The sequence below is a fragment of the Melozone crissalis genome, unplaced genomic scaffold, assembly GCF_028551555.1.
Source record: "Melozone crissalis strain CALT ecotype California unplaced genomic scaffold, PUWL_Pcris_2 ptg000042l_1, whole genome shotgun sequence".
NCBI classification, from domain to species: Eukaryota; Metazoa; Chordata; class Aves; order Passeriformes; family Passerellidae; genus Melozone; species Melozone crissalis.
Window position 1 is genome coordinate 64,609,050 of NW_026535820.1, and position 26,468 is coordinate 64,635,517.

Here is a 26,468-nt window from a genome sequence, read left to right on the forward strand (position 1 = left end):
CAGAAGATATCAAGACCACTATAATATTAGAAACAATATGCCCTTTCTCATTTAAAGACTGTAATTAAAGAAATTAATTAAAGTTCTTCTAAACATTACAAAACCAAGCTGTGCATTAGACCAGACTCAGTTTGACTCAGATTCCTCTGTGCCAGAGATTACAATGCCAGGTTGCATGTATAATGCAGCAAGTTATCCCAGAAACTCTGGAGGTAACTAACTGCCAGGTAAGACTTTACCACCTTTTGAACTGCAGATCTCTGAGAAAAAAGCTGATAAGTGATCCCTCTTTTTCAGCCTTGTCTGAGCTTGACTTGCCTGAGACCCTACCTCCTCTGTTGTGAAGACACCACAAAAAGAAGGCATTTGTGATTTTTTTTTCAGACACCGAAGTCAGACGGTTACACATGCATAAATGCATGTGTAAGTAAGTATGTTCATGACACAAAGCTAAACACTCTTCATGAGAATACAAACTCATCTCCTTATTTAGGATTTTTGGGGGCAAGTTTAATCCTTGTTTCCTAGGTAACTCACCACCAGCCAAAACAAATTCTAGCCCCCAAACTGGCTCTAGTAATTTAGTGTCTAAACAGAAGAATGCCCTGTGCCACTGCCTCATTTGCTAAAACAATGTGGCCTGCTAAACATCTCTTGGCCATTACCTCAGTTAACCTCAGAATAAGCCATTCTAGTATTGATAGTTGAATACTTTAAAGTTATCACAGGCATGGAGGAAATTGTAGGAAGCTTTCACCTCTTTTTTTCACTTGCCTCTCTCCTCTGCTCAGTCCTTGCTACACATATGAAAATGTCAGGCAAGTTTTCTTTAATTATCCAAACAGCATTACAAAGATGCTAATATTTAAAAATGATGGCACAGACTACTCCATTTCATAGAGCTTCCTTCCAAATATCTATAGTTAGTAATAATAATAGGGTAGGCTGGTGAAAAAGAATACCGTACTAAAAAAACCCTGTATTTCTCAAGTTTTGTTCTATGTTGGAATAAAAAGAAAGACCTTGGGAAATCTGAGGGAGGATGAAGAGAGAGGCAAACATACAGATGAGATCTGAGAAACCAGTTTAAACTTTTAATGTCTCTGATTTGAATTAAGGACCTTCCATTTAAGTTTTTTCCATGTCCTATGGCAGCAGGTCATGAAGCTATTACCCATGCAGGTCTGGAAGCATCTCCTACATTCTGACCAATTTTGACCAAATTCATTAAAATAATTTATGTATCTGTGTTTGTGAAGACGTGACCATTCACTGGTGACAACCTTTATCCCCAACAATCAATTCATGAATTTCAGGCCAGCAGTAGCAAAAAAATTTCAACTTATAACTTCTCATTTACTGCAATAAACATCATTTAAGTGAAAAGGTGACTATGGAAATTCATCTGCTATTGAAAATAAATAAATATAGGTAGATAAAGTTGGCAGTAATTCCAATCTCCATGTAACTTTCTAGGGAAAAGGGAATGAAAGAATTTCTGGTAGCAGGTTTTCCAGAACCTCCGTGCCTTCCGTGTTCCCTCACAACCACTAAACTAAAGTTCATCCTGGTTACAAGTCTGCACAAATCTAAATTACTGCATACGGGCACCGAACAGCAGGAATTTCCACTGCACTAGCAGGAAGAATTTACAGGCCAGGAGACCAGTAGAGAGTTTCACTTGAGTGCCTGCAGGCTGCGTTACTGATTACAGCACTTGTAACTGGAGGAGCCAAGCGAGACAGAGCTTTCCTGAAACCCAATTTCCCCTTCAGCTTCCCAGCTGTTTAGTTTGACCAGAGATAAATCCCTGTTTTGACAAGAGCAGCATTTTTTTATGTAAGGTGCACTTCCAAACACCTTTTTATGTAAGGTGCATTTTCTGAACACCTTGTGCCTGCAGTTCAATGCTCCGAAGCTAAAAATCCTTCAAGACATAGATCCAATGGTAGTTGATTTAAGTAAGTGGCTCTGTAATGAAGAGTTTGGTGGTGACATAGGTGTGCATTCACAACTTGTTCCCATTTCCCAGCAGAAGTTCAAGCTCTTCTTATCCCCCTCAATCTCTAACAGGTTCAGTTTAGTTCTCTGAAGCATTTCCCACTGAAGCCACGAAATGTGTGTTTTTTACTTCCTTTTTTTAAGATTTTACACACAGAAGAAAAGAACAAGCTTGCGTTTAAGCACTTATTTGGCTCAAAACATAATCCCACAAACTGTTCTGTCAGTACAAGTGAGGGGGCAAGAAGGAGTGGGGGAAAAAAGAGGATCAAGAATATCTTCAGCATTGCTGCTAAGCATCCTGGCACCCAGCCATTGCTAGAGTCAAAAGACTTTGGCTATTATGCCCTTTTACAAATATTTTTACTTTTTAAAAGGACAAGAAAAGCCCTTCAAACCAAAACAGGCAGAAGAGAGTGCACTGGAAGTGTTCACCAGAGAGATGACTTTGCCACCACAGGGCACCATCTTTTTATCCCTGGTCAAGTGATTCTGGGATTTGCCCTCCACTGCTGCTGTCCCTTTCACATTGTGTACTCAGGAGTGCCAGGGATGTGGAGAATGATGACAGATGAACCAAAAACAATGAGCTGCAAACAACAATCCTATCCACAAAATCCTCATTACATTTCTGAGTTCTGCTGTGAAGAAATAGTGAATTTCTTTCAGGGCTGACCAGTTCTTTAACATCTACTGTACACAAAAATTAAATGAGGTACTTGTGTACAAGACTATTTTAAGTCATTTCCATATTAAGTTTGCTCTATTCCCTAAGTGCAGCTACTTGTTCTACTACAACCTACTCTCAACAGGGTATGAGGAAAGGCATTAGGGAGTAAATAGTGTCTCTGAAGACAAAGTAAAAAATCTAAGGCAAAAGACATTTTCTTAAAATAACTGCTCCTGATTTTTACATGCCAAGGGGTGCAAAGACAAGAAAGGGTAGCAGTGGAAAACACTGACATAAGCAAGGAGTCACTGCAAGTTTGTCATGGTGTAAATGGACAAAAAAAATGGGGGTGACAGGAAGCAGAGAATGTCAAGACCAGCAACTGTTTTTTTTCAAAGGCTATACAAACTTGAGGTAAGATGGGGAAAACATTTATCTCCAAACAACTGCAGTTTGTGACACTTCCAAAGCAACCTACTAAAAAGCCACTTTAAGAAAGGAGAGGATGGCATAATTTTTATTATCATAGAGATAAATGTCAGGTTTTAAAGCTTAACTACGCACACATGCACGCACAAAAAACACAGCAAACTTGCAAGGGCTACTGAAGTGTGTGTAACACCAAAGCAGTCTATGTATTTTAGAAACAGCAGCACTGGTCCTGATTTTGATGGGAAAAAAATCCTGACACTCATACCTTACGCAAAGAAACAGAGATGTTCTGAATATTTAAAATGTTCCATCTCCAAAATTCTCTTCAGACTTCTGAGTTGCAATGGGTAATAGTAAAAAAGACAGCTTTAAGTAGCTTTTAAAAATAAAAAATGTTTCCATGAAATACTTAGGATCTGTCTTCCTTTCACAGATTTCTATTTCTCCATGGAATCGGTCAGGATGAATAAGACACTTTTTTGTAAACGTACAATGCAAGTAAAAATAAATCTGTCAGAACTGAATTCTGGGATTTGGAATCTTTCCCCCACCCATGGGAGGGGACATAGGATCCTGATGCAGAGATGTAATGCATACTGATCACAGAGCAGAGCAAAGAGAAAGTAGGGCACATAATAAATGCATCTGAAAGGAGATCCTCAGGAATAATGGTGGTATACTTGCTCCCTCCTATAGTTGCCCCAGTTGTTTCCTTCCCATATGGAGGGAAATATGCTGTCTACTAGTAATCCAAGTGTTAGGAGGGAGGCTGTGTACACCCTGCCCCTCACCATAAATTCAAATTCTCTAAAAAAAACACCTCCTCTGCTGCTGATTTGAGACCATACAGGAAGCAGCTTCTCACAAAGAGCTAAGTTACATCCTTTCCTCTCAACCTCACTCAGTATTATGTCACCTCCTCCTATAGACAGAGATGCACACGATTCTCTTAGTTGTAACATTCTGAAGCTGAAAACATTTGCTCTGAAGCACGAAACAAAATCAAATTTTGAAATGTGATTATGCACCCTTCTGATGAGGTCTATATTTGCCAGCCTATTAACCTCACTTAAATCACTACTAGCTTTAGTGAGTCAAATACTGCATCTGGCACTGGAGCCAGAGCTTATAAGGCTTCATCTGCTTCTGCAAGAACAATTTTTATACTTTTTCAGTTTTGCTTAGTAAAAAATCTCATTTATTCTCACAACAAGAAACTGATTGGAGCTAACATCTGCTTTGTTCTTGTGTCTTTGAATAGCAACTGAGAGTATAAAAGAATGAGAAAAAAAGAGAAAATTAATTTTACTAAAAATCTATTTGAAAATAATATCCACTTCATTTGTTTTTTAAAAAGAAACATTTCCAAAAAATGAACCTTCAGAACAAACACTGTAGTTCATTTACCTTTTTATAATTTAAATTAAGTCATTTTGCACTTCTATTTTAAATCAATTTTCAACCCAAGGAGCTTGCTATAAGTTACAAGTAAAAGTAATGCAATATTTAACCATTTAATTAATTTTTAAGATGATAAGAAATGTAATTTAAATAGATCATTACTAAAATATAGTTATTCTATTTACACATATCACCACATGAACCAAACTTTCTTTAGTAAATACACAAAATAATTTATTTTATTACCATATTTCTTGCTTGGCAATTCAAATTATTATTTGCAAAGGTAGCTCCAACACTAACCTTTCTTTGCACTAAGAGAAAAAAACATACTTTCCTCATCAGTTTTAATGAAGCAGAGTGGTTGCAAGTGAAAAGGAGATGGTTTGGGCCTTGAAACAGGAACAACAGTTGGTGGGACACGACTCTGAAGTGAATTCAGGAACTGCTATGACCTACAAAGTAATCCTTCCACCTTAATTCTGCCTGTTCCTTGACACAATGTCCTGTACAACTCCCCAGCAGTCCTGGCTGCCATCTGGAATGTGGCTATAAGCCAGCACTGCTCTACACTGTGCTATCACACCTCTAAATGTCTAAATAATTTCCCCCAATATCTAATGCAACCTGAAATAATCTATACCAGGTGCATGCAGCAGTAAAAAGTATCAAGCTGGAAGGCAGGGCAAAGATGATGTACTGCCTGTTTCAGAAAGTTGACTGTCACATCTCAGTGCAGACAAGCATAGTTGATACATAGGCCAAATCTGCTCCACTGCAGCACTCCCATCAACCAGCTTCACACTTACTGCCAAGGTCTGCACCACTTCCCATAACAATGCCCACCTCCCCAACACACAGGAACAGAACCAACAAATAATTTGTAAACAAGTTTCTTCTCTTGAGCATTCCACTCTTTGGGCATCTGTTAACTGCCAGACAGCAGAAGTGACAACTTGGCATCCACACCAGAAGGGTGTTTGGTTTGGTGTTTGCTCTTCAACACACCTTGGTTCATAAAAAATTATTCCAAATATAAAACTATGAACTTACTATCGCAAAAGAAAATCAGTAAGTAAAACTTCACGAGGCAGGCAGCTTTCCCTGACAAAGGGCTGATCTCAGCACCATAGAAGGCAGCATTCATCTCCTCAGACTTGAGATCTGGAGTCCAACCCTCAGATTCAGGCCTTTTGCAATTCATGGGGAGAGACTGGCCTGCCTTCAGCTTCTGCAGGTCACTCAGCAAGTCATGGATGCCTTTTTCTGTTATGGAAAACACTGAGATTTCAGGTGTTTCTCCAGCCTAAGTCAGGAAAAAATCACACTAACATTAAAAGATGGGAAACCAGCAGTACCTAAACAGCCTAAAAGGTTAGGATGCAGGCTTCAGGTTCCCATTGAGGGTTTTCTCTCCCCTGTCTGCAGCCTGGCTTACCAAGAAACCATCAGAGCCACTTTGTTCACTAATAAACTCAAGAGTTATCTGTGCAAGCAGGAGCCTCCACCTCAGTCTTCTGTATCCCATGCAAGTGCCATGATACTGCTTTGCAGCCTGTATAACTGGAGTGCTCAGCTCCAGCCTTCACAGGTCTAAAAACATTCAGGGGCAGAGACAGACACAAACTAAATGGGCAATGAGGGCTAAAAGAGCCAACTGCATACACCTTCTTGTGGGGGCAATAGGGGATCAAGAACACACAGGAAAGCAGGAGCACCTAAGCCCCCCTGTCCTAATTCATCCTTTCTCAGCATTCACATGGAACACAGAGTACTTAGGTTCTACTGCTTCATTTTCCTGCTTCAGAGATAGGATACAAAGTAGGATTTCCAAAGTCATCTCCTAAAAGCAAACAGAAAAGGGAGAGTGTCTAAGATCTCTCTTCTCTCTCACTTGAAATGTCTTCCCAGAGTTCGAAAATCCTTTTCCAATGAACATTTGGTGCATCACTGCTTGCAAAGTGGGAATGTGCAGCGGAGAGAAAATGGGAATCTTTTCAGAAAATAAAGTTATCACAAATTATTTTCAGTCCAGGATGGTCAGTGTACTGCATTACAGGCTAAAAGCACGACATCTGTGTCACAACAGAAAAGGGCTTATTTTGATTTCTGTTCATACAGCAATGAAAATGGCAAAGCACTGATGCTTCAGTGATAAGTGCCTTTCAATCTCCAGCATCAGGAAATGCCTTGTTAAAATGGCATTATTTATAAGAGCTTCAGAAGCATTGATTTATTTTTTTATATTCCATATTTCTAGCTTACTAGAAACTAGTAACTTCATATTCTCAGTGATTGTTAAATAATTAAATATAGCTAACTAAACATATAGGACATAAAATGAAGTGAAAAAATCCATCAGGCTGTGTACAACGATCACACTGTACCTTTAGCATTACCTCCACATATAGTTCATACAGCACAATATGGCAGCTTAGACACCCAATGTCACACCTGCCCTGTGCAGCATTTTAACTGGAACCAAGTGGGCGCTGCCACTCTGCCCAGCACTTCAGGTCACCTCATTGTCCATCCCTCCCACTGCATAGAGCAGCAGGTACAGTCATCTCAGCAGGCTCATTTCCAACAAAAGGCCCTAACATATCAAATGAGCTTTCCCAAGTGACACCATCTGCCTTTCCAAGGGAGTATGGTTAGAGAGTCAGCAGCAGAAAGTGAGTGCAAGCTATGCCTCACCCCCTGTACATGACAGAACTTTAATACTGGCAGATGTTGACTCGGATGACAGGCTCATTTGTTGAATTGTCGATTCCATACCACTTACCTAAATGCAAAGATAAGGTTCTTTAAAAACTCATGAAATCTACAAAATCTGGATGTTCTAGAAACGTAAAAATGTGCTGCAACCAGAAGTTTTCTCCCTAGCAAGCTGTCTAGACAATCTATTATGTCTGAGCAGGCAGCACTGCGCAACAGTGCTTCTTTAAGCATACACCACGCCAGCCAATGCTATCAACTACTTAGGAAACTAAAAAAGCAAGCTATCAATGTATCTGTACTAACAATTAAAAGCCCCTCAGCCTGAAAGTTTATTCTGAAGTCTGTGGGGAGTTCAGTCACATTTTAAAAATGTATTCACTTATATCTTTTGCACTGAACTGGCAACTTGGCCATCATCTAGAAAAATCAACATTTCTCTTCTCACTTTTTTGCTTTCAGAAACTGACAGAGAGCTGGCAGGCAGCAAAGCAGGACATCACTGTGAAAGCCAGATAACTAATTGTCACCATGGCTCTAAAATCACCTCTTGCCTTCTTGCATTAATAATGCTTTAATGTGCTTTCACTGGTGAGGTCTGCTCCCTACAGCTCCTCAGCCCTGCTAGCAAAGATGAGGGAGTGAAGCAGTACCCAGGAACAGGAAAGCAGGAGTTTGTATCTAAACTTTCAAGTGACAGATAGGATGCACATGGGGGTGTTGAGGCATATGCAGGCTTGTATCTTTGTAAGGCTAGTCCATCATCTCTAAAAGATCATGGTACTGGGAGAGATTTTCCATTACAGGGGAAAGGGGGAAGGAAAGGTAAAAAAAAAATCACACCTATCTGCAAGAAGGAGACCAGGGAACTACAGGCCACTCAGGATAACCTCATCCCTTGGATGGTTATGGAAGAAGTCCTCCTGGAAGTCACTCCAAAACACAGGAAGGATAAGAAAGTAAGCAGGACAGCCTGCGTGGCTTTACCAAGGGCAAACTGCAACTGACCAAGCTGCCCTTTGAGACAACAACCTTGCAGTATCTGAAGGGAGCCTACCAGGAACTGGAGAGGGACTCTTCAGCAGCTGCAGTGATAAGACAAGGAGTAATGGGTACAAATTGAAAGAGGGGAAATTTAGGTTAGATATTAGGAAGAAATTTTTTACTGTGAAGGCGGTGAGACACGAAACAGGTTGCCCAGGCAGACTGTGGATGCCTGGCAAGTGTTCAAGGCCAGGCTGGATAAGGCTTTGAGCAACCTGGTCTAGTGGGAGACATCCTGCCCATGGCAACAGGACTGGGACTAGATGGTCTTTGAGGTCCATTCCTACCCTTTAAGAGTCTATGAATTCATGGTTTTAAAAACAAGAGGGGAGCAGTAGGTGTTATTTACAGTGCCTTTAACAAAGCTGCTGACAGTCTCCTGTAGTATCTTTATTAACGAATTACTGATTTGTTAGTGGACAATAAAAAAGGCAGAAAATTGGCTGGATCATCAGGCTAAGAGATTTTCACCTCTCAAAGAAAAAACATACAATTTACAACCAGTTACAAGGCAGCACACAGTGATTAATATTAGGGCCAATGCTCTTTAATATCTTTCATTAACAACCAGGATGATGGTGAGTTCATGAATACCAAATTAGGGAGAGTAAGCAATAAACAACTTCATCCCAATGTGAAGCAGAAGGGAAGATGCCAATCTCTTCTTTTGGTTGACCAGTGCCAGGATCTCAGGAAACAGCATGAAGTTGTGTCAGGGGAGGTTTAGTTTTGATATTAAGAAAAGGCTCTTCATCCAAAGGGTGGTTGGGCTCCTCTGAAAAGCAGTCACAGCACCAAGCCTCACAGAGTACAAGAAGTGTCTGGATAACACCCTCAGGGTCACAGTGTGATTTTTGGGGCTGTCCTCTACAGGGCCAGGAGTTGGACTTCAGTCATCCTTGTGGATCTCGTCCAACCCAGGATACTGGATGACTCTATGAACTGAAGACAGCACTGCTATTCAAAGGGATCTTAGTCTGAGGAATGAGGTTCAGGTTACTGTGAGGCTGGGAAGGAGTAACCACACAGTACTGGTGCAGAGAGCTGACTCACTAGAGAACAGCTTCACAGAATAGCAGAGGGTAGCATGGCCGGCAATTTGAGCATGAGTCAAAGTGTACACCTATAGTAAAGGCACTCAATCACCTTCCAGGCTGTATAGTTGGGCAAATGTATGGCAAGCAGATGGATGGATGTGTTTATTCCTCTCTACTCAACGCTCACAAGACACATTATCTGGAGCAATGCATTCAGGGCTTCCAAGTACAAGAAAGATGCTGGCCTACTGGAGTGTGCTCTTAGCAATTCCACAGATGACACCAGGCTGGGTGGGAGTGCTGATGTGCTGGAGGGTAGGAAGGCTCTGCAGAAGGATCTGGACTGGATCAATAAGCTGAAGCCAAGTGTATGACAGTCAAAAGGCCAAGCACCTTCAGTCACAACAACCCCTGCAGAGCTACAGGCTGGGACAGGGCGGCTGGAAAGCTGCCTGGCGGAAAAGGACCTGGGGGGTGCCTGCCAGCTGTCAGTTGCTGAACATGAGGCAGCAGTGCCCAGGTAGCCAAGAAGGCCAATAACCCTGGCCTGCATCAGCAATAGTGTGGCCAGCAGGAGCAGGGCAGTTATTGTCCCTCTATACTTGGCACTACTGAGGCCACATCTCAAGTCCTGTGTCCAGTTCTGGGCCCCACACTACAAGAAAGATATTGAAGTGCTGGAGTGTGTCCAGAGAAGGGCAATGGAGCTGGGGAAGGCCTGGAACACAAGTCTGATGACGAGCAGCTGTGGGAGTTGGGAGTGCTCAGGGGAGACCCTCTCACTCTCTACAACTGCCTGAAAGGAGGCTGTAGCCACGTAGGAGTCAGCCTCTTTTCCAAAGTAACAAGCAATAGGATGAGCAAAAATGGACTCAGGTTGGATCATAGGAGGTTTGGACTGTATATTAGAAAAAAAACTTCACAGAAAGGATTGTAAATCACTGGAACATGCTGCCCAGGGTAGCAGCTGAGTGACCACATCTGAAGGAATTTAAAAGATTAGCTGTGGTGATTTAGGGACACAGTTTAGTGGTGGGTTTGGCAGCTCTGGGTTAACAGCCAGATTTAGTGATCTTAAGGGTCTTTTCCAACCTAAATAATTTTATGATTCCATAAATGAGCCCAGTGGTGGGCCACCAAGATGATGAAAGGGGTCAGCTATACAGCATACATGAAGAGGCTGATAGGACCCATTCAGCTTTAAGAGAAGGGTTCTTGCTGCCTACAGCTGAGGAGGAAGTGGATCATGGAGGCAGGCTCTTCTTGAAGGCACTTGGAGACAGGACAGGCGATAACAAGACATGAGGTACAAGGGAAATGCCAATTAGATGAAAGAAAAACTTTATCATCATGAAGACAGTCAGACATCGGCACAGGTGTCAGAGAGGCTGTGGAATCTCCGTCTCTGGAGATACTCACAACTCACCCACACAAGGCCCTGAGCAACTTCATTTAACTGGACTCACTTCAAGCAGGAAACTGGATCAAATAACTTCAGAAGACCCTTCCAAGCCAAATTTAAAGAATAAAGCTCCCCATTCAGATCAAGATGTGACCAAGTTTACAACAGCATGTGACAAGCTCAAGAAGCAGACAATTGCTAAAGTTTCTCACTTCTACCAAACCAAAGCAGCAGCTTTGCTGCACACATGCTCCCTGATGTGAAGGGTGAGCAGACAAACCAGCTGTCTGAACATTTACATGTTTCATTGCTGATATTATTAAAGCACCTACTTATTCTGGGTCCCACCAAAAAGGAAAATATTTTTTCAACATCTTTGTTTATTCACTATTTCCACAGCCCTGAAAGCGAGCTCAGCCTTGTCTCTGAGGTTCCAGTTTAGCGGCTCAGCAGACAAGTTTTGGAAACACCAGAGCACCCTCATGTGGCTAGATGTTGCTAGGAGTTCTCCTTCCTCCATCTGAATTGTGTGAGGCACAAGCAAAATCCACGTTTTATTCACAGGTTTATCTCCCCACCACACCACCAACTGGACATGGGTCTTACGCCATAAATAGTATTTCTGCTGCCACACAGCTCTTCCAACAGACCCTGTTTCCAATCTCTTCTTCCCACCAGAGCAGAACTGGATGACAGGCCTGCCGGATAGCTGGTCAGGGGCACCAGCAGCCAGAGCAGGCAGCCCGAGCAGCACGCTCCACAAACACAGTGCTGAACCTTGTTCCTGTGAACCTCTAGGTGTAATTGCTCATGCCAGGCTGGGAAGCAACCTTCACCACCTCTCTTCTTTTCTCCCCAGACTGAAAAACAGTTTTCCCTCAACTTAAGGTAACACTGAAATTTCTTGGTAGCAGATAAAGACATTTTTCTTTTCCCCCCACTCACCTTTTTTTTTTTTTTTTTTTTTAACAAGACAGGCTGGGAGAACAACAGCTGCACTGCTTCTTTCCAGTTCTCGCAAGCACTGCAGTGTGCTCCTCATGCTGCACAGCAAAGGAAAGGCTCCTGACACTGCACACACCTCCTTCACTCCACTTAAATCGTGCCTGCCTGTACATCCCCTCTTTCCTTGCAGCAGGCAGGCTTTTGGAACAGGCATGGGCCCTTCACATGCTATATTTAGCCTGGCAGATCCTCTTAAACTATAAACACAAGCACTGTAAACTGCATTAAGAAGTTCACAAAACACCACCCTACCCACATTTTCATGTCAAAGACATTCAAAAGCAGCAGCAAGGCTGGTGCAAAGAAGGGGCCAAAAGACTGAGGTCCAAACATACTGCTCTACCCCGAAATAACATCTCACTGAAATGACTCTAACTCACAAGAGATAGTCAACCACAGACTTGTACAATCTCCCTGCTGTCTGTAGGCTGAAAACTTGAAGGGAGCTAAATAATAATTTCAAAATGCGGTAGCAGCAAAAACATTCACCAGGTTCCCTGCCCTGGTGACAAGTAAACATGGGTAATACTTTCTCAACTCCCTGTTTTAGGGATAGAGAACATGTATATTGTTTGATTACCACCAATGACAGAAGCCAAATGAATGAACACGTTATATAAAACATTACAAAGTTACTACAGTTGACAGAGCAAATTACAAATATTTTATTTACAATCCCACAATAGTTTGGATTGGAAAAGCCTTCTGCAGGACATCTAGTCCACTCTGTTCAACAGTAACCTGTTCAAAATTTAAAAACTGAGGACATTTCATCTTATGAAGTAGTACTTTGAACCTTGCTGATTAAAAATGGGTAAATTTTTAAACTGTGAAGAAGAACCAGTTTAACCACAAGTTACTGTATGCACTACAATAAAACATAACGTTGAAAAAAATGTTATTGTCCACATTGCACAAGATCAGAATAATGCCTTCAGTGCTTAAGGCTTCAGAGGATTCAGTTTAAGAACTAAAGGAAGTTGCAGGTGGCAGTTCCAATTTCTCAAGTATTTTGAAAGAGTACTTTTTACAATACAGCTCTCAAAGCACAAGAATGCTACTGCATTTATTGCTGAATGCAAAGTACTTCGTACAGTGTATCAACTCTGCCAGTGCAAAATGAGTGGCTAATATGAAATAACCACTAGTCACCATCTCCCACATACTAGGGAGGGAAAAGAACATTACTGGCCAGAAAAGATTTTTATTGTCCAAGGTGCCACTTCTGATCTCTGAGTGAAGCCCAAAAGCCAAAAATTTTTTTGTAAAGTTGCCAAACAGTAAGTCTAGAAACTAAAATTCATCAATAGTTATCAAAAGTTACAGACTCTAGAACTGTTGGCTTCATTGTCCGCTAAAAATATAACCTGAAACGCAACTCACCCATCCACATTCCATGGTGGGTGCTCATCACATTCCCCATCCCACAGGTGGCAACTATTCTTCCTGCTTAACTGTTGTAACTGATACAAAAGTTAAACTTGGGAGAGAAGCAGCTTCCAAACTGAAAGGAGCTTGAAGTTCACTGCTTCTGACCTGCACAAGAACTTGCACAGCTGAAAACACTTTTCCCCCAAGTTGTCTGTTAAAGGACATTACCTCTCTGCCTATCAATTCTAGTTTTATCTTAAACTAAGGTAAAATATCTAAGTTCCAAAACAAACCCCAAAATTAGTAGGAACCTGTTCAACCATCATTGTGCTAACCAAAATTCAGAAAAAAAGGATTAAGTGTTACCACCTAAATAAGATCTCTCTTCTCTGAGTTATGCTACCTACGTAAAGAAAACACCAGGTCAGCAGCCAAAAAAACTGTTTACCTGGCAGACACATGTCATTCCATTTTCAGATAACTGGCAGCCCCAGTAAGAATCCACCATGAAGTATACTAAGACAAGACTTCAACTTGAAATGAGGACCCATGTGCTAGCACGAAGTAACAGGTGCTCCACAGCTCTCGTACACTACTAAACCAGAAAGCAGAATTCAGAGGAGTCCTTGGCATTTCTTGGGCTCAGAAAAAACTGGTTTTTTGGATTTATACCACATTTCATCACCTCACCTTTCTTCAAGAGGCAATTCAAGCATCTGTGTTTAGGTAATACAGGCCTGTGGTAAGAGGCACCCTATCAAACATGTCTGAGATTCCTGCCCTGTTCTGGAGATAATCAAATCACAGTAGAGCCTGCCTGTGCTGGCTCACATATTGATCAAGTGATCACAGAAAGTGTAAGCAGCATGCTCAGGAGGACGAAGTGGGGACGCCTGAAATTATGGATTTTGTCTCCCCATCATGCTCCCATGGTGAATTCCTACTTCCCTAGACATGTCTGAACATTTGCCAGCCGATGGGAAGTAGAGAATTAAATCTTTATTTTGCTTTGCCTGTATTCGTATTCACAGCTTTTGCTTCACCCTTTAAAGTGTCTTTACCTCAACCCAGGAGTTTCTTACTTCTGGCCTTCTGACTCTCCCCTCCCACCCCACTACAGGGGACTGAGAGGGTGGTTCTGCTAGGAAGAGCTGCCTGCCAGGGTGAGCCCATAACACCAGATTATTCCCTAAGGCTAACTACAACTACTGATAAGTCTGCAGTTCATCAATGGAACAATACATCCAAGATTAGTTTAAGATTTGGGAGCTATTGCCTCATACTTTGCCTATCAGTCATGCAGGTAATGTGAGTCTCTTCCACTTCCATCACATTCCACTGTCCTGGATTGCCAAGCAAATTGTATTCTATTTGCCATCTGTATGGCAGCTGTCTTCTGTTAAGTGGGCAGTTTTCCTTATCTCTTCCACAACCTATCCTCCCTCCAGGGAGACATCTGCTGATAACAGGCTACTGAATATCACTGCATGACTGATAAGAACTGTTAGCATTCCATTGTGACATGCTCTTCCCAGAGGGAGGAGCCAAACATTCCTACCCAGATATAATCTTGAGATTCTGGAACACCAGCACAGCTTCTCCACTGCATTTCCCAGATGAACAGCTGCCTTTTCCACCGGATCTTCAGAGGAAGACTAGACCCTTTCTGCAGGATCCCTGCTCCAACAGAACTACACCTGACACTCCAGGAGGACTGCAGCCACCATTTAATTGGACAGCTACCAACACCCTGACCCACAGGGTGTCAGGTTGTGTTCTGACTCTGTCAGTGCTGTTTTAGTTTACTGCACTGTTTATTTTATCTTTTTGTTTTATTCCCTAATAAACTGTTATTCCTGCTCCCACATTTTTACCTGAGAGCCTATTAATTTAAAATTTATAGCAATTCAGAGGGATGAGGGTTACATTTTCCATTTCTGGGGAGGCTCCTGCCTTTCTTAGCAGACACCTGTCTTTCCAAACCAAGACACCCACAAAAAGAAACACCCTTGGGTTTTCTAAAGGTGACCACCTTAACTCTCATGCAAAGCCACCACCTGTCTCTCAGGCCTAAACCTGCTACATGCCATGCAGTACAAGTGTGACTTGTCCACCTGGATCCCTCACCACTTCATCTCTAAGTCTCTAGATTTACTGCAATTCTCCCTCTCCCCTTCCACCACCCTACAGATAACCACGTGGGCCAGCTGCCTCCAGCACAGGGAAATGGGAAAAGAAAATTCATTCCTGACCACTGTGATCAGGAATGTGCTTTCAGAGCACTCAGGGGGGCTGAAGGCAAATAGGCCTCATGCCTCCACCTCACTGCAGAGGATGTCTGGATCTCTCACCTTAAGAAAACTGCAAACTGCCAGAGGCAGGGATCATAGCTGCTCAGAGGCCTCAAAAATCCTTCTTTGGGTTTCTCCCTTTCCAGCTGTCTTTTCTGAAAGGAAAAAGTCTCTCTGGAATACAGAATTAAAACTTATCCTTCCCTCTTATACCTTCTGAATAATACCAGATAAGCCTGCAAAAAAGACATGCCCTCCTACTGAACCACTTTCAACACTTTCAACAGGACATAAAAGGCCACAGAATATTTATTTTGAGGCCCATTAGCCTAAGGGGCTGAAGAAAGATTTACACTGAATGGAACTTCAAAGCCTGAAAGAGAGTATCTACTGGGAAACATAAAACTGGTTCCAGAAAACAGACTGCTCCAAACTCATTTTTCTCATGTTTTCTGAAAGAAAATTATTTCAGTGTTGAACTTGCAATGGTTCAGGACAAATTCTCTATGAAAATAAAGGAACAAATTTTTAAATGAAACTATTCCCTCTCCATCTGTAATTTAATAAAAAAGTTCGGTTCAATCTGTTCAGTATGCCAACAATATTTTCTTTAAATCAAGTGTTCTATTTGGACTGAATTATTCTGAAATCCTTGAATAACTTTGACTTCCAGCACAGACCCATATCTGTAAAGACAAATTACTTTCCAGACTTGTGTTGGTCTCTTTTGCAACATCAACTAAAAATAAACCAAAATTATGTATTAAAAAGACACCAATGTTTACCACTTAAGTATTTATTTAAAACAAATTTTAAATTGCCCTTATGTGTTTATAATCTCCATTTCTTACTCTCTTTTGTCTCCTAAAAGGTCTACAAATTGATGCAGAGAAAGACATGGGAAAATAACTGTTCCCATCATATAAAGAATTACAAGTGTTAATGTAGACAGGTGCCATTTTCTCAGGCAAAGTAGACCTGAATTCTTCAACTAGAACTCCATTAATATTTTTTAATCCTTTAAAAAAAATTAAAAACAAACCACAAAACTAAACAAAGCAAAACTAAACAAAGCAAAAAAAAATATCCTTTTGGCATCCTGTTTTCTCACAGACATGCCATTACAATCCCTTCTCCTGAACATCCTCCCCAAAATACTAACAAAAGCACTCTGAAATTAGTCTAACAAGGATACATATAATCCTGGGGAGGAGGGATCAAAATCCTTCCAAGAGCACTTCCATGTTCAGTTATGCACAGACAGAGGTGGTGACACCCCAGCAACAACTCTGCTCTCATTGTTCCAGCTGTATAGGGAATTCAACCACCAGGCAGCACAGTGCAGAAGTCAAGCACTTCCAATGAAACCCAGGTGCCCCACAACCAGCAAGGAAAGCTGTGCCTCTGCTGTGTCCCCAGCTCTGCTCAGGGTGCTAGGGCTGGACAGAGAAGCACATTATGCATGTGACTTACAGAGCACCCCTGGAAAAACACAGTGCTTGTCCACAAGCTGTGCAGGATGCCGTGCTGAGCCCAAACAGACCTAACACTGAACAGAAGAACTGAGAGAGCTGATTAAATAAAGTTTACATCCTTCATGGCACATGTAACGTAGTAGTGCTGTTCTCAAATATGTCAACACTGTGGTGGTGCTGTTGAACAACACAAGCCAACTGCTGCCCTGAGCTAACTGAGGAGCACGGACAAAAGGAGAGGTGGAAGTGTGAGTCATTCACCAGGCTGTCACACTGCCGGTGGAAACTTGCAGCAGATGCCTGCATCTGCTCAATTCACATTACTATTTTCTCCTCATTATTATGCAACTATAAGGCTGCAAAGTCAACTATACATACATTTTACATTTTCCCCCCATAAAAAATGTTTAGTAGTTTCAAATATTTTGCAAGAGGTATTCCATGAATCTAAGTTTTTGCTGTTCCATTACCACTAATTCTTATTACTCATGTTTTAAAATTTAGTGAAATCACACTCATCAAATCAGATGAGGTTTTTTTAAGTTAAAACCAAGGTTCGGGATTCTGTAATACAGCAAGTGTAAAACCATCTTCAGATAGAGAAGGAAATCTCAGAAATGTCTTTCCAAATGCTTAACCATCTACTTAAAAGGAAAAAAAAATTCCAGCAAGTCTCATCCACGTTGAGGCTCACCTACCACACACTGAAACCACTCTGAACAACTTTAAACAATACAGGCTCTTAGGAACTATGGTCATATTTTGTTACTTCTTTAGTGATTCTGTTACCCCAACAGTCTCCAACACTCACAGGGCTCAAAATATATATATGGAATTTGTATTTTAGCAAAACAGATTAATACACTCATTCATATTTGTTCTAAATCATCTCATCATGAAACAAGGAACAAGCAAAAACCCAAATTTCAACTCAACTGCACTTTGCACAGTCTCAGCAGTTGCCATGCTACCCTAGGTAGAACCATGCCAAGCACTAGGTAGAACTAGGTATCTGAATTAGAAAACAAAAAAAATAAAGCATTAATCCTTTAGAACTGGAGCTACCTCTTTTTGATCTTTCCTTCACCAAGAAAAAAAAGGAAAATCATTTTATTTCTGTATGGAATCAGAAAACCTTACACCCTGGGGCCAACCTTACTGTAAATTTTTTTAGGTCATTCAAACTGCAGTAACCTTCCCCCACACCCTCAACTCTCTCTCAGTATTGACTGATAGAAAGTCACTTTTCAGAGTCATGTGACAGAGATAAAGACTTTGTCAGATAACATGTGGAAAAATAGTGGCATTAAGTGGTTTCTTGAACTACCAACAATAAAACAAACCCTAAAGCAATCTTGGGGAGCTCTTCAGTTCTATTCAAGGAGAAGCACCAAACAAATGCCTCTGTACTTATCTAACAAGTTCACCTAAAATTCATCGGTAGCCCAGTACATTTTCAGACTAATTGCTCAACAGCTCTATAACTAAATAGTTTTCCCAGATCATAATTTACAGACATAATTTACAGACATACTTTCTTTTTCTGGTCATGTAGTAAATTACTGTATATAAAGATGTAGTAAATTAATATAATAATTTTGAAGCCTAAAAATACATTGAAAAAATTTTTACACCACCATTAAACTTATTCAAAGGAAATTAAAAAACATGTTGTTCTTGAGCAGAAGTTTTAATTAAAACTCATTAAAGTTTTAATTTAATAATGAGAATGCACAAGCACATGAAAGTATGGTCAATATTCCCCTCAGCTAATCTCTAAGCAAGCTTCCCCAGAGCTGTAGCAAAACACAGCACTGCAGGGCACAGCTCAGTTAAGCCCTATGTCAATTGAGTATGACATATGCTGTGACACATAGCACTGTGCACCTCACTCTTCATACCACCAGCACATACTTTTGTATGCAACAGCTCAAAACATCTCTAATTTCTTTATAGCAGTGAGAATTGTCATATTTCTAACTTTCCCACCCAGTCTTTAAACTTCAGAGCAGTAGTGTAAGGCTGCCTCGTTCCTTAGCGATAATTCAATTCATCCCATTTTGCTAAGCAACTCCAAAACAAACCTCAAGTAATACCTATTAACCAAATGTTTCAGACTTAGACCTGCTGGATTAAGATGTGTGGTGCTTTATTCTACATCTTTTTAAGCTATCAAACTACTAACAAATTACTTTTTAACCAAAACGACAAGGAAAAAAATTGATTGAAAAAAGTAAAAGGTCACATTAAGTAACTTATTTCTGTTTAATTTTAACCACTTGAAGCTGGTAACTGTTTATAGCTCTGAGACTGTAAATAAAGCGTTGCTAGAAACTAGTAAAAGACAACAGGAATACAGGCACATGGAAGACAGAACTGCTTAAACATTACATTCCAATGGTTAGTGTTGCAAGCCAGTGAGAATGACCACACAAACTAGAGTTAAAGACAAACAGAAAGAAAACAGTTTGATACCAAATCCAGACAAAATAATGTTTTGAAAATATAAAAGGAAAAGGTGCTTTGCAAAAATACTGGTATCAGACAAAAAAAACCTGATAAATTTCCCAAAGCATGGATTTTGCCCCTAAATCTGAAAGGGGAGATCCAGAAGATGAATCATTAAAAGACAATCTTATTTAACCTAAGCAGGAATGGCCTTATGGTTTCAAGAAAGCACTCAGGTTAATACCATTCTTGGGCAGTTTCTTAGAGCTAACTCCAGCTTGATTAACTGTGTGTTGAGAAATACAGAGACTCTCCTTTTGCTGCAGTAATGTTCTTCTGTGCCCTGGATATTGCCGGCTGAGTTGATTCCTCACTAACTCAAGAACTGCAACAGAATACAGCTGGTACCAATGGAAGATTCTGAATCAGTTCAGTTAAAACTAGACTAAAAGTTGATTTTGGGGGAACTTCTCTGATGCAATACCCCAACTAATTTAAAACAAAACTACAATTACTTGACTAAAACTGGCATTCCAAACTATTAGGAGTGGAAAAAGTACTGCAAGGCTAGTTTGCACCTAATACTTCTTATTCCTTAGCTAAATTAAACAACATAGATTCCAACTCTGAAACTGAAGATTGGAAGCTCTCACCTTGAGCATTACTAATTCTCAAATAGCAATTTTGAGGCTGCTCTATAATGAAAAAGAGAAGAATATTCACAAGGATGCAGGCACTTTGCTTGAATATCAAAGTGAAATATCTGCTAAAAGACGCTGCTGTATATTTCATAGTTTCCTCAGCATTAGAGCTGAAAAAAGGCCAACTGAGTCTGAAGAAGTGAATCACTGTTTTGTTTGTCCAGCTTGGGGAAGGAGTATGGAAGACACACAATGTAGTCAATTCAACTGCCTTTAAAGAATTGGTTTCTGAAATAGAGCTGAAAGCATCTTTTCCTCTTTTCCATGAAAGTTAAAAGTGGGCAGGTGAAAAATTAAAAAAAATTAAAAACCAGGTTTTAGTATGTCAAGAAAAGGTAATGCAAACATTCTCTATAGAAATGATCATGCAATCATTTCCAAAAATGATCACAAAAAGTAGCAAATCATGAAATATGTGGTTAAGGGGACAACTTCAGGCAGAATGGGTTTGTACAGTACATACCCAGATAGGATCTCTTGGGAGGTGCTTTGATTTCTTCATCCTTACTATCTGCAGCTACATAAAAAAAGAGTTGAAGGGAAAAAAAAAAGAAAGGAAAGACAAACAAACTTTTATGATTAAATGTAACAGTGGTTATTTGAGCTACAGTTTAGTCAGTTAGTACATTTTATTCATTAAAAAATAATAGCCAGACCAAAACATGCCAGAAATTTTAGTCCCCATGCTTCCTATAAGGCTCCCACCCCACAATGCTAAGATAGGACTGAGCAGTACGAAGTCCCTGAACAGTCTCAGTGCACAACCCAACATGCAGTGTACCTATGAGGGGAAAAAAAAGGCTTAAAAAACAATTAAACAGGCAGCTTGATTCTTACTTTAGACTACATAAATTCTAACTTTTAATGATCAGAGAAAACAATCTGTTACCTCAGCAACACAGGGTGTGTGGATATGTATGTATGTTTTAACAGCTGAGACAGCAGTTATCTTGCCTCTGGTGGAAAATGCTATTCAAAAATACTGTCACAAAGCTCAAGAAGAAGAAGAAGAGAACAGACCTCATCTGCAACCATGCTGCATGCTAAACCTTTTCTCTAACATTCCTCTGCCAGTTGAAACGCATATATTACACAAGAGAACTCTTCAGTGCCAAAACCAAAGCTCTTCAAAGGATCATAGTGCTATAATAAGGTACAAGTTATAAAGGAGATTAAGTCAACCAGCAAAACTGGATGAATGACAAGAGGAAATGATCTTAATGCAAAAACACAGGAGCCCATGTTCTACTTGTGGAGCCCAGGCTGCACAAGTACAGAGAGAGATGTCCAAGAATCTCCTTTCAATAAATATTGTCCACTGGTTTTCAGTATAGTTCACACATCCAAGGGGGTCAAAATCTGTCACAACATCTTGGGCATTACTAGAATGTTTGCTGGAGAGAGGTGGGAGGCTGATTTGGGGAGAGTGTCTGTCTCTCCAAGAATATGAAGAAACTGCTCTGGCCCACCAACATTCCCAAAAGTAACCAGATGTTTTCAGCTGTCTGTACCTGTGACAATTTTGCTTCAGCCACCTCTTGGTTCTTGAGTAAAGACATAGCACATCCACATTTTGTATTTCAAAATTCAGCTCTTTAGCATGGTAGCACCATCATGCCCCAAAATATTACAATACTTTGAACAAAAACAACAACAAAATTAACAAGAAGCATGGCCCTTTCTGTACTGTGCCAACAACGCAGCATAAATATGGCTCCACAGATACAACTTTAAAACTTGGGAACAAATATGGAAAACTGTTGTTACCCCAATAATGGTACCAGAAGATCTGCATTAGAGCACTTAAGATGCAGTGAGGCTGAATACAAAATAAAAGATAAGAAGCTATTGTTCACGGCTGCTGATTTCACCTGAGGACCCCATGCAGTTTTCAAAGCAACATCATGCAAGGGAGAGAACTGTCCTATCACTGGAGGTTTTAAAATCAAATTGGGGTATTTGTTAGTTCTGTATTTTGCCTGATTTGGGTGCTAGCTTTCTTTAACCTGAATTGTTAAAAACAGGCTGTACAGTCCAAGTTAAAAAAAAAGGTAATAGAACAGTTGGATATATGAACAGCATTTGCTCTGTTTTCAATTGGTATGTACTGAAGGATAAAGTCTCTGTATCCAAAACAAAAAATCAGAGAAGGCAGCAACAGCACAAGATGGGTTGCACCACTTTCAACTTAATTTCATTTTGCAATACTAAAAGGGAGTGGGGGAAAATCCCATAATTTAGAAGTAACTGTAAGAAGGGAAAAATTTAAGAAAATTCACATAACCTTTTTAAGTTCTCTGTGTACAGAGTCTAAAAAAAATTAAAAGAAAAAAGATCAAACATTACTAGAAAATCTAGGGAGACTGCATTTCTCATGCTATGATAGTTACCCTACAAATCAAAATACAAGCAAATTGACTGAATGGCTTTGCATGTTCTGAATAGCTATTGACATTTTGGGTATTTTAAGCCAGTAACACCAGAAAACATGATACAGAATACAAAACAAGCTTGTCAGGATTTGAAGAGATTGCTTCTTAATGTTTCAAGATAGGAAGCAGATTCTTTCTGAACTAGTAATTACTTAAGGGACCTAATTTGTGAGAAAAATAAAAACAAAAGGAAAAAAGGCAATTCCCACATAACTGAAAACACACTGGTAAACACACTTCTGCCACTTGGAAGAAATAACACATTTAAAAATAATATAAGAAAACAGCAAACTCCCTTCCACTGAAATATTCTATTCTTTCTAAATATTTTGGATTATTTTGCTGAAACATTCAAAGGGAGGATAGAAAAGAAAAACGTTTACAATGAAGACCAGCAATGTGAGAAATAACAATTATCATACAGAAATGCTGTACCTTCCCTTAGGATTCTGCAAGGTTAACAAAAAACAATGACTTCAAACCTAGCTCTTCACTGCCCCAGCAAACTATAAGGAAGGAAAGTAAGTACACAGACTTATCAGCTTGCCTTGATCACCATAAAACTTTAGAGATAAGATTAGGTGTTTGATTAGAAACACAGTTCTCACTCCTACTCGTATTGTTCTTGAAACCTACCATTCTGTCCAGCTTGAAAGGAACGTTGCATGCACCTGAATGTTTATTCTGACCCATCATACAGTTGTCCTTACTAAATATCAATCCCATGTAAGAAAGATATTCCAACTATTCTCAGTGCTTGTAGGAAGACTCATGCCTTTCTATGAAAGCAAATAATTAAGGACCACAAGTAGGTAAAAATCCATCTCTCTAGCAAATTCCCTACGACAAAATGAGTTTTAGGAAAAAAAATTTATATAATACAATGCAACCTTAAAGAGGTTCTATCATCTGTCAAGGGAAGGGTTGATTACCCCCTTAGGAGACTGTATGTCCTTCAGGGAGAGTTGCTTAAAGAGCACTATATATTAAAGAGTCTCCCTTTTCTGTCCAAAGGTTACTGAAGGAGCCTGCAAGTGTGTGTGTGTAAATGTGCCCAAGAACAATTTCCTCTCAGAAAGGGCAAACAGAGAAACCTCTCTGTCACTCCACAAAATGCTAGAACAAACAGCAGAGGAGGAAGAAAGCACACATGCCCCTCCCAAATGCTTCCTGGATTTTACCTGCTGCTAAATCTGGCTGAAAGCGGCTTTTAAGTCATTCATCCTGCCAGACTGAAAAGCCCTGTGAACACAGCAGCTTGTGTTTGGAAGCTGGATTGCAGCTCCTCTTCCACATGAATTCACTTACCTGAATAGTTTCTCACTACACTCTACAATGAGCAAGAATGGAAGTAGCCTCCTTAGCTATTAGATAAATTACCCTACTGTACAGCCAGGAGCTGCTGCCTTCTAATGATGGCTGTGGATATCTGGAATTGGATCAGACCCTCAATTACTAGGGAGTGTGGAAGAGAACAGATGGAGAGAATAAATTATACATCCTTAATGGCAAAACAACTGACAGAAAGCTGACAGTGTTAATTCTGTTCTTGTTGGTAATAAGCTGTTACATAAAATGTTGTTCATCAAAGTCAACACAAAGAAACAAAAATCTACCCTATCTCACATTTCTTATCTGCAGGGAGAAAAGGACTTTGTGCAAAGACTGAACATTTTATTAAACAGAGAATAATAGTCTGTCCCAACCGAAACTATCAAAATTAACCAAAACAAAAATATGAGAAAATTCCCACAAATCCCAACTAATCTCACACTAAAGCCAAAGGAAATGGTACACAAAAAAAACCCAAACACATAGTTTTGCAACCATGGCAAGAAGCACCTGGTTTCTTGATGGTCAGTAACGCAAGTAAATAGAAAACTATTATCTACAAAAGCAAATGTTTGCAATTACAACATTTAGATAACAGCATAAGATCATAACTAACAACTGGGTAAAAAGTACAGCTGAAGAAAACAGCTTCTTACTCCAGCCAAGATCTTTTAAAAAATCCAGGCTAGCACAATAACATAACAACTAGCTCTATATTCAGAATGTGGTGTGAAATATTAGGGAGAACTCTGATTTCTAGACCGAACCAAGACCTGTCTGAAATGAAAATATAAAATAAAATTTCAGCTGTACATTTTTATCTAAAAAATAAGCAGTTTCAAAAAAAAAGTTCAGAAAGTGCTACAGTGGGGAGACTGGAGTGCAACACAGAACTTTTGTACTGAAAGTAGAGCACACCATATTTTCAGAGATATTTATCCTAAAAAAGCCAATTCCCATCACTGACCTGCAAAAGAGCGGCGTTTAACGTTCAGCTCATTGGACACACGAATTTCAGTGCACAGTTTCAGCATCAGTAACATTGTAATGATCATGATAATGCTCTGCCACAAAAGAGGGGATTCAAAACGCCTTCCAAACCTAAAAAAGGAAGAGAAAGTATGTAAAACATCTAAACACCTGCAAAAAGAAATGCTAACAGTGAGAGGTATGGAAGGCTCAGGAAGCCAGAGTCACCAGACAGACTTAGCTGCCCATACAGGAGCTCAGAGCAGAAGTATCTGAGAACCTTATTCCAACATCCCAGTGGACTGATCTAGAGATGCTGAAGAGAGAAGCTTAAGGCTTTGCTTCAAAAGCCAGCAGCAAACCTATTATTTTGAAAGGAGAATCACATTCATTAAGCAGCAAGTCAGTACAGAGAGACCAGAGAGTTATGCCACATTAACACCAGTTATGTGTGCTCTCCACACTTACACTCCAAAGATTTCACATGGAATTGTGCAAAACTTCCCTTTGACAATTTTCCATTTTTAAGTTAAGTCATAAAAACAACAGCACTTGCCCTATAAATACCCATAGCCCTATCTAGACATCTGAGTGGAAAAGCCAGGTCTGCAGAACACACCAACTATTTAATAAATTTCTGCCTTATTTGAACCAAGACTGGGGGAAGTAAGGAAGTACAGATGACATGTCTTGGGAGCTTCTATGCACTTCCTTCACACAGTAGAGAGGATGAACTTGGATTGTAGCCAGTCCTGACTGAAGAGCTTACTCTTAAGTGATTGCACAAGATTCTGCTGTAGGAAAAGGAGAATCCTTCAGCGGAGATCAGTAATGCTCTTCCAACATCACCTGATGAAAGCTCAGCAATCCCCACCACACACTCAGTAAGTGCGTAAGGGGTTAAGGGTGGAAGCATATTGCATTTACAACAGGAAGGTGACACACACATTTCTCTGTGCTCAGTTCTGCAGGTTTTATACCTTGAAGGCAGAGATGCTGAGGAAGTAGTTTGGTCAGAACATATTGCTGTGCTCCCCAGCTCCCTCACCTGCACCGTGAGGCACACAGGCTTTCTAAATTTCCTAACAGCACAGTTACTAAGGTCAGTCTTCCACCACATCGTGCTGACCGAGCCAGCATTGAGTCCCAAGCCTCACAGGCATGGCAATTATTGCCCTCTTCTTGACAGTTCCTGTTTTACAGTACCCTGGCAAAATGTAATTTGTTATGCTTGGCCTACTTTTATGGCCAAGCTCCATGCAAGTAAAAACCAGCTAAGTTCACCATCATGCTGTCTCACACTACTGTGCTTCCACTGCAGCCATTTCACCAGAGAGATTTTTTTGTTATGAGTCAACTAACAAGGAACAGGACAGAGACTGGAAAGTCCTTGACTAGCTTCCTTGGAAATTTTGTGTAGAAGAGCCAAGCAGCCCACATCAGTGAAAAGAGCCAAGTATTTCTTGCCTAGTGGCATACAGCTGAGGAAAAGTACAGCTCCTTGAGGCTCCACACTACTGCCAGAGGGCCCACCAGTTACTACTGCAGGAATAGCAGTTCTATAACCTTCAGCCCCCCACTTCTACCCTCAATGGAGCCTTTACTGTAACAAATTTGGAGGACACTATGAGGAAGGAAATAAAGAACACAGCTGATAAGCATAATCATAGGCAGGGTGTGCTTTGAATAAGGCTTTCACTGCACTAGTTCAAAATGCAGGGGAAAAGAATAAAAGTTTG

At 40.4% G+C, this 26,468-nt stretch overlaps 1 protein-coding gene across 2 annotated transcripts in view; it reads right to left on the reverse strand.

Annotated features, from left to right (window-relative positions):
- Positions 1 to 26,468, reverse strand: part of SLC66A2 (solute carrier family 66 member 2) — a 67,503-nt gene that overhangs the window by 32,955 nt on the left and 8,080 nt on the right. Inside the window, exons 3-4 of one of the 2 annotated variants that reach the window (XM_054284861.1) lie at positions 24,728 to 24,861; positions 20,460 to 20,513 (exon numbers count right to left, since the gene is read on the reverse strand). In XM_054284861.1, the coding sequence (XP_054140836.1) occupies positions 20,460 to 20,513; positions 24,728 to 24,861 (188 nt within the window). The remainder of the gene's footprint in view (positions 1 to 20,459; positions 20,514 to 24,727; positions 24,862 to 26,468) is intronic. The other variant, XM_054284862.1, reaches the window with a different exon arrangement.